General features: G+C 47.8%; 1 protein-coding gene across 3 annotated transcripts in view; it reads right to left on the bottom strand.

Annotated features, from left to right (window-relative positions):
• The window catches only part of ACSBG2 (acyl-CoA synthetase bubblegum family member 2), a 37,276-nt gene extending 25,305 nt beyond the window's left edge, over positions 1 to 11,971 (bottom strand). For 2 of the 3 annotated variants that reach the window (XM_079960570.1, XM_079960571.1), the window contains exons 1-2: positions 11,798 to 11,971; positions 2,831 to 2,901 (exon numbers count right to left, since the gene is read on the bottom strand). In XM_079960570.1, coding sequence (XP_079816696.1) covers positions 2,831 to 2,901; positions 11,798 to 11,946 — 220 coding nt within the window. In that variant the 5' untranslated portion in view covers positions 11,947 to 11,971. Of the gene's footprint in view, positions 1 to 2,830; positions 2,902 to 4,533; positions 4,775 to 11,797 lie in introns of those variants that run through there. The other variant, XM_079960572.1, reaches the window with a different exon arrangement.
• Positions 11,972 to 12,665: the final 694 nt, after the last annotated feature.

Genomic DNA, 12,665 nt, shown 5'->3' with positions numbered 1-12,665 from the left:
GCTGCTTTCATTGCGCAGCGATTCCTCTTGCTGTTCTGGCTTCTGAGATTCAGAATATTTTTATTCTTGTTCTCCTCCAAAAACTAGGTGCGTCTTGTTGTATGGTGCGTCTTATAGAGTGAAAAATACGGTAATCCGTTCCGGAAGTCTGCTCTAAAATCAAAGCCTTCCAAAACAGAGGAACGCTTTCCCATAGAAAGGAATGCAAAACGGATTAATCCGTTCCAGACTTTTAAAAACAACCCCCAAAGCAGCAATTTGACGTGAATTCTGCTATCTAACGAGACCATGGATCCCTAAAATGAAAGCAATAAACAATGTGCCGCAGCCACACAACCAATGCATCAGTAGCTGAATTGGGTTCCACACAGTCACAAAGAAAGAGCCGCAAAAACAAAAACGCAAAATAAATAGCAAAAACAGACAGACCTGAGTGTAACTCAAAACGGAGCATGTTCGGCTTCCGAAATTTTTTTGCAAACCGGAACACTTACTTCCGGGTTTGAAGTGTTTGGGTTTCAAGTTGTTGAGTATCGAGGCGTTTGAGAACCAAGGTAAAAAGGTAAAGGTAAAGGTAAAGGTACCCCTGGGGTTGCGGCGCTCATCCCGCTTTCAGGCCGAGGGAGCCGGCGTACAGCTTCCAGGTCATGTGGTCAGCATGACTAAGCCGCTTCTGGCGAACCAGAGCATCGCATGGAAACGCTGTTGACCTTCCCGCCAGAGCGGTACCTATTTATCTACTTGAACTGCCATGTGCTTTCGAACTGCTAGGTTGGCAGGAGCAGGGACCGAGCAACGGGAGCTCACCCCGTTGCGGGGATTCGAACTGCCGACCTTCTGATTGGCAAGTCCTTGGCTCTGTGGTTTAACCCACAGCGCCACCCGCGTCCAAGGTACCACTGTATTGTTGTTGTTGTTGTTATTTCTTATTATTATTATCAATTTCATTTCTATGCCACTTTGTTTTTAAGGTGGAAAAAAAATCTCAAAGTGGTTTGCATCCTACAGGAAGAGATCAAATGAAACATTCCGAAATAAAACACGAGAGGAGGAAACCAGATATACTACGCAAAGCAACGTAACCAACAGGAAACTACAGTGGTGCCCCGCAAGACGAATGTCTCGCAAGACGGAAAACCCGCTAGACGAAAGGGTTTTCCGTTTTGGAGGTGCTTCGCAAAAGGAATTTCCTATGGGCTTGCTTCGCAAGACGAAAATGTCTTGCGAGTTCCTGCGGGTTTTTTTCCCTTTCCTCCCCTTTTTCTAAGCCGCTAATCAGCTGATCCGCTAAGCCGCTTAACAGCTGATCCGCTGATCCGCTAAGCCGCTTATCAGCTGATCCGCTAAGCCGCTAATAGCGCTAATCTGCTAAGCCGCTAATGGGCTTGCTTCGCAAGACGAAAAAACCGCAAGACGAAGAGACTCGCGGAACGGATTCTTTTCGTCTTGCGAGGCATCACTGTATCAAGGTGTTATCTAAAACGTTTCAAAACATTACTAAAGGGGGTCAAATACGGAATGTGCATTTTACAGTCCTAGTTCTGGAGTTGTTTCATATTACCCATTTTGTTATTTTGGAAATGTTCCCGGAGCACTGATACACAATCGTCCCCAAATATTACAGGACAAATCTAAAAGACCCCACGCGGCTCCTGAAAGGGCTACAGCCACCCCCGGGTTAAATGTTGGACTCCTTCAACTTCTTGTTGCTCAGGGACCTCAAGGACGCCAGTGCGAATCCTGTCGGTGTGAGGATTTGCCCTCTCAGATCAGCTCTCTCTCGGTCACACATCAGTGGTGTAGCGTGGGTTGCTGGTGCCCGGGGTGGGGAAAGCGTTTTGCCCCCCTGGTGGACTGGGCAGCTGGGCTGCAGCTGCACGCTGGGGGGCGGGGGCATGTAGCATGCACAACATGGCGGGTGTGGGGGACTCCCTGGTCCTGAATGGGGTAACTGTGCCCCTGAAGGACCAGGTGCGCAGCCTGAGAGTCATTCTGGACTCTCAGCTGTCCATGGAGGTTAATTCTGTGTCCAGGGCAGCTGTCTACCAGCTCCACCTGGTACGCAGGATGAGACCCTCCCTGCCCGCAGACTGTCTTGCCAGAGTGGTGCATGCTCTGATTATCTCCCGCTTGGACTACTGCAATGCGCTCTGACCCTGAAACTGCAATTAATCCAGAATGCAGCAGCCAGACTGGTGACTGGGAGCGGCCGCTGGGACCACGTAACCCCGGTCCTGAGAGATCTGCGTTGGCTCCCAGTACGTTTCCGAGCACAATTCAAAGTGTTGGTGCTGACCTTGAAAGCCCTAAATGGCCTCGGTCCTGTATACCTGAAGGAGCGTCTCCACCCCCATCGTTCTGCTCGGACACTGAGATCCAGCGCCGAGGGCCTTCTGGCAGTTCCCTCATTGCGAGAAGTGAGGCTACAGGGAACCAGGCAGAGGGCCTTCTCTGTAGTGGCACCCGCCCTGTGGAACGCCCTCCCATCAGATGTGAAAGAAATAAGCAGCTATCCTATCTTTAAAAGACATCTGAAGGCAGCCCTGTTTAGGGAAGTTTTTAATATTTAATGCTGTATTGTTTTTAACATTTGATTGGGAGCCGCCCAGAGTGGCTGGGGAGACTCAGCCAGATGGGTGGGGTATAAATAATAAAATATTATTATTATTAGGATGATGTCCCCCAGATGCAGGAACTCAACCCCACAGCCTCGATAAGGGAGTCTGTCATGGGGGTGCCTGGCTGTGCCTCTCTCATAATTCTTCACCCACGTCACTGTCTCAAACGCTCCCCGACGTGCAAACAAAAACCACCAGCAACTTTTGCCTACCTTTGGACCGGAACATCTCTGCCGCCGGCGAATCTGCTTCTTCCGCTGGTTCAGGGTGCTGGTTTTTAACGCTGCGGAGGGGACGAGAAAAAGACAGGTCACTGCAGCAATGCAACCCAAAGCAGATTAAGTTGTTTTTCATCCCCCAGACGCTATCCCCCCGACCCCGGGGCACTCTATTTAATCTTTAGCGGAAGACGGATTTCAGGCACGGTCCTCTGTGTCGGAGGACACATTTTTGCAAAAAAAGAAAAGAAAAGAAAAGCAGAGAGATTTGATCTAATTCACTGATAGGAAGCAGGACCCACAATCTCCACAATCTAGCTTCTAGAAGCAAAGCAGCAATATAAACGAGCCTGGCAAATCTTCAAAAAGGTGTGTGTGGTTTTTTAAGTCAAATGAACCAATAAGCTTCCTTTAATACTTTTTTTTAAAAAAAAGCCAGGCTACATCCAAGGGGGCCACTTCCCCCAACCGCCTTCAACATTAAAATAATAATTTATTGGTTGCCATTAATTTGATTTAAACTGATTTTATAATGAATTGATTTTAGAATGCTGTATTATTTTACTGTTGTTAGCTGCTCTGAGCCCGGCTTTGGCTGGGGAGCGTGGGATCTAAATAAAATTTTATTATTATTATTATTATTATTATTATTATTTATTATTTATACCCCAACCATCTGGCTGGGTTTCCCCAGCCACTCTGGGCGACTCCCAACAAAATATTAAAAATACAACAGTCTGTTAAACATTAAAAGCTTCCCTGAACAGGGCTGCCTTCAGATCTCTTCTAAAAGTCCTGTAGTAGTTGTTCTCTTTGACGTCTGGTGGAAGGGCATTCCACAGGGCGGGCGCCACCACCGAGAAGGCCCTCTGCCTGGTTCCCTGTAACTTGGCTTCTTGCAGTGAGGGAACCGCCAGAAGGCCCTCGGCGCTGGATCTCAGTGTCCGGGCTGGATGTTGGGGGGTGGAGACGCTCCTCCAGGTAAATTAAATAAATAAATATGTAGATTAAATAAATAATTAAAATAAAATAAAATAAAAAATATTATTATTTTATCTGGCTAGGCCTCCCCAGCCACTCTGGGCGGCTTCCAACAGGACATTAGTAAAGGTAAAGGGACTCCTGACTATTAGGTCCTGTCGTGACCAACTCTGGGGTTGCGGTGCTCATCTCATTTTACTGGCCGAGGGAGCCGGCGTACAGCTTCCAGGTCATGTGGCCAGCAGGACTAAGCCTCTTCTGGCGAATCAGAGCAGCGCACAGAAACGCCGTTTACCTTCCCGCCGGAGTGGTACCTATTTATCTACATGCACTTTGTCATGCTTTCAAAACTGCTAGGCTAGCAGGAGCAGGGACCGAGCAACAGGAGCTGACCCCGTCGCGGGGATTCGAACCGCCGACCTTCTGATCGGCAAGCCCTAGGCTCAGTGGATTAACCCACAGCGCCACCTGCATCCCCTAACAGGATATTAAACACACAATAAAACATCATTTGCATACATTGCAAAGCTACAGCAACTGGCCGCCACACAGCTCAGGTTTTGCAAAGCCACCCCTTTTGCATGACCCGGGGTGCACGTGTTGCAAAAGAAATGTTGCACAGACAATGATGTCTCAAACTGTGCAAGCAAAATAAACCGGGGGGTGGGGGGAGAGATCGAGAGACTGGGCACCCCGGTGCTTAGCCACAGACGCACCCTGCCTCCTCGCTGCTCCCGACTCTCCAAACCGGAAGCTGGGTGATGTTCTGCCTTCCAGTGCCTTCTTCCCATGTCAATGTGGCATAATTATTTTTTCTCTTTCAGGCTGCGGGGAGGGAACAAGTGCCGCGGGGGTATTTCCTCCCTCTGTTCTGTCCTGGCACTGGCCGTTGGAAAACTTGCCCCCTCCCCCTTGCCCGCTCCCCCCCCCAGGGTGTTTCTCCGGCAGAGGTTTTCCTGCCACTGCAGGCCAAAGGGGTGACCCCCTCCTTCTAGAACGCCGCGCTTGTGATGTCGCCGCCACAACTACAGCCTCATGCGCGTCCCAGGATTCCAGACTTCGTGGTCCGAAGCCGCAAGGCAACGCATTCGAGAGCAGGGACCGATCGGCGAAACGGGAGCATTCATCGCCGGAGAGAGGGTACCAGCAAATGTAAGGTAGTCGGTAAAGTACGAGACACCCGCTCTGAGGAGTGAGGGTTCAAGACCCACGTTGTGCAAGTGTCTGGAGGCGGTTGGAGGATGGATGGCGGCTAACAGATTGAGGTTGAATTCTGTCAAGATCCGGGGTCAGCAACCTTTTTCAGCCGTGGGCTGGTCCACCATCCCTTAGACCATGTGGTGGGCCGGACTACATTTTTTTGGGGGGTGGGGTGGGGAAAATGAACAAATTCCTATGCCCCACAAATAACCCAGAGATGCATTTTAAATAAAATTCTACTCTTGTAAAAACACGCCAATTCCCAGACCATCCGCCGGCTGGATTTAGAAGGCGATTGGGCCGGATCCGGCCCCCAGGCCTTAGGTTGCCTACCCCTGGTCAAGATGGAACTATAGTGTATGCTTGGGTTGCGAACATGATGCATGCTCTCAACCTGCAGCGGTGCGTCTGCGCACGCACGGGTTGCGATTTGGTTCTTCTGCGCATGCGCAAAGCACGATTTAGTGCTTCTGCCAAAGCCAAAACCCAGAAGTACAGTGGTGCCTCGCAAGACGAAATTAATTCTTTCCGCGAGTTTTTTCGTCTTTCAATTTTTTCGTCTTGCGAAGCACGGACTTTGGAAAAGCTTCAAAAATCACCAAAGTCTTCAAAAACCTCGAAAAAGGCTACCACACCGCGTCCTATGAGTTGCTCCTCGAAGTGAATGCACGGTTTTAAGAAAAAGGAAAGAAACTTGCAAGACAAAGGAAACAAACTTGGTTCTGGGAGACAACGAGGGAGAGGAGCTGGTTGCAGCAGGAGAGGGAGACACCCTGAATTCATCACCTGCCTCATCTCTGTCTCTTGGCCTCCCCCTCCTCTCCAGCCCCTAATTCTGCACTGCTGTCTGGCACAGAATCTCCCTGCTCACTAAACCCTGTTACCCCTTCAGCTTTCAACACCTCCTGTTTTCTCCCTCTTCTCCCTCTGACCACTCCCCATGGCTCCACCACCACTCCCCGGGCTCTGAGCCTTCTTCCCTTGGGGGTTCCCCAACTGGTGTGTCCCCCCCACTCCTCTGCATCCAGCCAGTCAGTGACAGCTTCCCAACAACACCAGACACTTCTGAACAGTCTCAAACAGGGCTGGCTCCAGATTAGAATGGGCATAGGCAACCTCGGCCCTCCAGATGTTTTGGGACTACAACTCCCATCATGCCTGACCGCTGGCCCTGTTAACTAGGGATGATGGGAGTTGTAGTCCCAAAACATCTGGAGGGCCGAGTTTGCCTATGCCTGGATTAGAAGCAGCAAAAAGCACCTCTTTAACCTGTTCCAGTACTTCCGGGTTTTGGCGGTCCGTAACCTGAAAAATCACAACCTGAAACATCTGTAACCCGAGGTATGACTGCACTGTTTTTTGGGGTTGGAGTGGGCAGGTGTGGAGGATGCCCTGGTCCTGAATGGGGCAACTGTGCCCCTGAAGGACCAGGTGCGCAGCCTGGGGGTCATTTTGGACTCACAGCTATCCATGGAGGCGCAGGTCAATTCTGCATCCAGGGCAGCTGTCTACCACATCCATCTGGTACGCAGGATAAGACCCTACCTGCCTGCGGACTGTCTTGCCAGAGTGGTGCATGCTCTGGTTATCTCCCGCTTGGACTACTGCAATGCGCTCTATGTGGGGCTCCCTTTGAAGGTGACCCAAGAAACTGCAACTAATCCAGAATGCAGCAGTAGTCCCAGGATGAATGTATACAAAAACTTACGGAATATGCAGAAATGGCGAAACTTACCGGAAGAATAAGATATCAATATAAGCTTTTTATAAAAAGAATGGAAATGGTTTCTTGAATATTTACAGATAAATTGTAAACAGATGAGAACATTGGCAGGAGCATTGCAATAACCTGCAGTTTCGTAAGAGTATATATTTAAAGCAGATGAATCAAGGAGCAAATTAAGTTAATCTGGATATGCGGAAGATATTGAAAATAAATTTAAGGAACCGCAGAAAAAGGGGGAAGGAAGTCAATTTTCAAATGTCAAAATGATTGTAGAATTAGTGAAACGTATAAACCAGAAAAGTATAAATCAAAAAATTATACATGTAAAAAAAGCGCTGGAGAACCAAGTTTGGGGAAATGAGCAAGAAGAACCAATTGGCTTGACGTTCCACAAAGCAGCCTTCCTGTGTTCCGAAGTAAAACCATTATTTTCACCCACCCATTCTGTGCCTTTGAACCATCATCTAACAAATCGACCCGGTCCCACAAATAGCTCAAAGCCACAAAAATGTCGCTGAAGGTTTTCAAGTAGGACAAGATTCCTTTGTTGCCTTCATCAGCCCCTCAGATCTCAAGAGAAGGGAACATTGAGAAATTGAGCTGGTTTATGGTGCATTGAGGAGGAAAAAGGCTGGCCAACTTTTTCCAAGATGGCACAGACACCAAGAGCACACAAGCTTCCTGGAAAACATTGATTGAACCCTAGTGGCACAAGAACGCGGTTAAGTCTTGCTTCTTTGGATTGAAAGAATTATCTCCTCCTAAAAAGATGAATGGACCGTGTCACCATTAAGAAAAAGAGGTCGGAGCAGGCCAATATGTCCCTGGATCAAGGGACTTTTCTTCTTTAAGTTCTCAAAGCTCTTAACCGAGCTCAAGGTTTTCCTCTGAATGAGCCAGACGTTTAACTGAGAATCAATCACCATCAGTCCATACTTTGAAAAATAAGACTTTAGAGCTGCCTTGCCCAGAAATGGCAACTAGACATTCCTTTTTGGTGACTGTAACCTTGTTTTAAGGAGACATTTGGTGTCTAGCTCATATATATATACATATATATATATATGTGAGTTTCTAATAGTAATAATAATTTATAGTTCAAACCCCGCCCATCTGGCTGGGTTTCCCCAGCCACTCTGGGCAGATCCCAACAAAATATTAAAAATACAATACAACATCAAACATTAAAAACTTTCCTTGGCAGGGCTGCTCTTCAGATGTCTTCTAAAAGTCAGATAGTTGTTTATTTCCTTGACATCTGATGGGAGGGCGTAACCTCGCTTCTCGCAATGAGGGAACCGCAAGAAGGCCCTCGGAACTGGACCTCAGCGTCCGGGCAGAACGATGGGGGTGGAGATGCTCCTTCGGGGATACTGGACCGAGGCCGTTTAGGGCTTTAAAGGTCAACACCAGCACTTTGAATTGTGCTCGGAAACGTACTGGGAGCCAATGTAGGTCTTTCAAGACCGGTGTTATGCAGTCTTGGCAGCCGCTCCCAGTCCCCAGTCTAGCTGCCACATTCTGGATTAGTTGCAGTTTCTGGGTCACCTTCAAAGGTAGCCCCACGTAGAGCGCATTGCAGTAGTCCAAGCGGGAGAGAACCAGAGCATGTACCACTCTGGAAAGACAGTCTGTGGGCAGGGAGGGTCTCATCCTGCGTACCAGATGGAGCTAACAATGGTTCCAGGGTCCGTATCTCCTTTTGGGAAGGAGGCACAGTGGAGAGTGTCTTATCTTTAGTACATATGGTTCCTTGGCACATATATACAACCTGAGCCTAAAATAGAGGCGCTCATGGCATTAGCACCCCAAGAAGGTATAGCTTCTCCCATAGCCACAGCCTAGGATTCCCACCAAAATCAGGCATGGCTCGGTTTCTCTGCTTCAACTCTGGATTTTGTTTTTCCAAAGCACCTGCCAGCCGGGGGCTCCCAATTGTTTTCTGGCACAGAGCCAGTTCCTTTGTTACCTTAACGGCCCATACCTAGGCCATTCCCAATTAACTTGTCTGATTGCTCCAGCAATTGGATCATTGTTGTTTCCGGGAATTAAAAGGCACTCAGGCATAGAGCGTAACCGCAACCCCTACTCAGCAAACGCAGAAGAATATTTAGGATTGCTCGTTTGGAAACCCAACTTCAATAATCTGAGTAGCGGGAGTTTGTCCTGATTAGCCATGGCTAAGGACACTCACTTAGAAGAAATGTGATTATAGAATCACAGACTTGGAGGGTCATGTAGTCCAACACCCTGCAGTGCAGGAACTCCTCAGCTAAAGCATCCATGACAGATGTCCGTCTAACCTCTGCTTAAAAATCTCCAGGGAAGGAGAGTCCACAGCCTCCCGAGGGAGACCGTTCCACTGTGATTGTGGAGGGCATGTGTGCCAAAAATCACACAAACCTGGGCCAGGGATGTGGGTCATAATATACAATTTGAGGACTGGGAGAAACTATGGAAGGAGGGTCTGAAATTCACTGCTTGTATGACGTTGAAAGAGAATATGATGAAGATGTTCTACAGATGGTATATGACACCGGCAAAACTGGCAAAAATGTACAAGACATGCAATAGATGTTGGAAATGTAGGGATAAAGAGGGTACTTTCTACCACATGTGGTGGGAATGTAAGAAAGTGAAAGACTTCTGGGAAAAAATATATAATGAGTTAAAGAAGATCTTAAAATACACATTTATAAAGAAGCCAGAAGTCTTTCTGTTGGGAATAGTAGGAAATGAGATAAAAAGGAAAGATTGCAAATTTTTTCGATATGCAATCACAGCCGCAAGAGTGTTACTGGCCCAGAAATGGAAACAGCTAGAAATACCGACCGTGGAAGAGTGGAGAATGAAATTGTTAGATTACGCAAAGTTAGATAAATTGACAGGGAAGATTAGATACTCAAGAGACCAAAAGTTCATCGAGGACTGGGGGAAATTTGTAGAATATCTGGAATATTTAAGTGAAGGACAGATGACGCTTAAGGGATTTAAAGAAGCACTGTAAAAAAGCAAGAAATATTGTCTAAAGGGAATAGGAAAAAAAGAGATAAATAATGTCAATATAAATTTGAGAAATGCGTAATTAAAATTATGACTATGGATGATTTACGGAACAGCTGAGGGAAGTCCAAAAGAGAAATAAGTTATGAAAACGATGTGAAAATAATGTATTTTGTTTTGTTTTGCTTGCTGATGTTGATTAATAAAAATTATATGATAAATAAAAAATCACACAAACCTGAGCTATGTACACTTCTCAGGTCAAGGGGGAAGAAACCTCAAAAACCTCCCAACGAGAACCGAGTATGCTGAATTGTCACAGAACGTTTATAGCTAAAGCCTCTCTAGATCACCTTCAAGGGCAGCCAAACTCTGGTAACCTCAAGGTTAGATTACCGCAATGTGTTACACATAGGGCTGCCTCGGAAGATGGTTCGGAAACTTCAGCCAGTGCAGAATTCAGCGGCCAGGTTGCTCACCGGACGACAAGACAGTTTGGGCATATTGCACCGATCCCGTTCTGACTGCACTGGCTACGAATTTGTTTCCGGGCCCAATTCAAAGTGCTGGTTCTGACCTATAAAGCCTTAAATGGATCACAATACCTCAAGGACCGCCTCTTTCTGCATGAACCTACCCGGACCCTGAGATCACCTTCTGAGGCCCTCCTTCGTGTGCCTCCTCCTTGAGAGGTCTGGAGGGTGGCAACAGGAGAACGGGGCCTTTTCTACAGTGGCTCCCCGTCTGTGGAATGCTCTCCCCAAGGAAGTTCGCCTTTAGGCACCAGGCAAAAACGTTCCTTTTTAACCAGGCCTTTGGTTGATCCAATTTACATCCTATGCCCTTTTAAAATGTGGTGTTTCTTTTAAGGATAAAAGATTCTCCAGTTTGTTGATATCAGACAGAAGCAGGATCTCATTAGCCGCTGGAGAGGTGTTAAAAAACCTTGGACGCTTTCCTAGAATCTATGTGGGCACTGTGTTGCACTTTTAATTTGGATATCCACCATGATGGAAGTCAAGACCTGGCTGCAGAACTACAAATAGTAATAGGGGGAGGTGAGCTTTTAATATGTCATTATATTTGTATTTCCTGTTCGATTTGGTAAATCCCCCCCTGGAAAGGCTAATGTTTGATGCAACCGGTCTGGGAAAATTACTGAGCAGACACTTAGACTTGATTTCATCGGAACTGAGTGAAGATGGCGGCTGCCAGCAGCAAAAAGACCTTTGGATTGATTCGGCAGAAACACCAGCGTGTGAGATGATGCAAACTTATAGAGGGGAATCATATATACCTCCAGGCATGGCCACTGGTCCCATCACCTCCTGGCAAATAGAAGGGGAAGAAATGGAGGCAGTGACAGATTTTACTTTCTTGGGCTCCATGATCACTGCAGATGGTGACAACAGCCACGAAATTAAAAGACGCCTGCTTCTTGGGAGAAAAGCAATGACAAACCTGGACAGCATCTTAAAAAGCAGAGACATCACCTTGAAGACAAAGGTCCGCATAGTTAAAGCTATGGTTTTCCCAGTAGTGATGTATGGAAGTGAGAGGTGGACCATAAAGAAGGTTGATCGCCGAAGAATGGATGCTTTTGAATTCTGGTGCTGGAGGAGACTCTTGAGAGTCCCATGGACTGCAAAAAGATCCAACCTCTCCATTCTGAAAGGAAATCAGCCCTGAGTGCTCACTGGAAGGACAGATCCTGAAGCTGAGGCTCCAAGACTTTGGCCACCTCATGAGAAGAGAAAACTCCCTGGAAAAGACCCTGATGTTGGGAAAGATGGAGGGCACAAGGAGAAGGGGACGACAGAGGACGAGATGGTGGGACGGTGTTCTCGAAGCTACCAGCATGAGTTTGACCAAACTACGGGAGGCAGTGGAAGACAGGAGGGCCTGGCGTGCTCTGGTCCAGGGGGTCACGAAGAGTCGGATATAACTAAACGACTAAATGACTAAACAACAAGAACAACAAATATAAAACTCAATAAACAAAATAAAACTTGCATGCACAGACACGCAAGGGAGAGAAAGGCTTAACCAACCTGGGGGAAGTGGCCACACAGACATCATCGATGGTCACACTGCAGGGCTGTTGGACAGGAGACTGCATGGAGACCCCAAGAGAGCCATTTGCCATCGCCACTTGAGCTGCCATCTTGTACAGCACCTCCCTGTAAGGAAAGTCACCCATTTAGATTAAGGAGGACTCTTGTGGAACTGCAAGGGACGCGGGTGGCGCTGTGGGTTAAACCACAGAGCCTAGGACTTGCCAATCAGAAGGTCGGCGGTTCAAATCCCCACGACGGGGTGAGCTCCTGTTGATTGGTCCCTGCTCCTGCCAACCTAGCAGTTCGAAAGCATGCCAAAGTGCAAGTAGATAAATAGGTACCACTCTGGCGGGAAGGTAAACGGCGTTTCCGTGCGCTGCTCTGGTTCGCCAGAAGCAGCTTAGTCCTGCTGGCCATGTGACCCGGAAGCTGTACACTGGCTCCCTCAGCCAATAAAGCGAGATGAGCGCCGCAACCCCAGAGTCCGTCACGACTGGACCTAATGGTCAGGGGTCCCTTTACCTTTACTTGTGGAACTGCAATGGTGCCCCACCAGGGAGAGATGGCAGAAACTGGCTTCGACGTACATTTCCCGCCTTGCCGCCCTTGGCCGACCCTCCTCTATTCTCCCCCCAGCTTTTATGGATGCAGAACTGCCCCCCCCCCAGCTAATTTCATCTCCCAGCATTCAATGGAAGCAATTTCCATTTATGCAAAGGGAATTGCAACACCAGAGAACCTCCTGTATCTGTTCATGGGAAATTCAGTTGCGGCTGAGAAACTTTCCGTGCGGAATATGATGCAAAAATCCATACAAATAAAACTCTCTGGGACAGGGCATCCTGAGCGGGGATCACTCTGT

Source organism: Podarcis cretensis (assembly GCF_951804945.1).
Source record: "Podarcis cretensis genome assembly, chromosome: 18".
In the NCBI taxonomy this organism is placed as follows: domain Eukaryota; kingdom Metazoa; phylum Chordata; class Lepidosauria; order Squamata; family Lacertidae; genus Podarcis; species Podarcis cretensis.
Note: the sequence above shows the minus strand (reverse complement) of the source record. Positions and strands in the feature narration are given on the sequence as shown.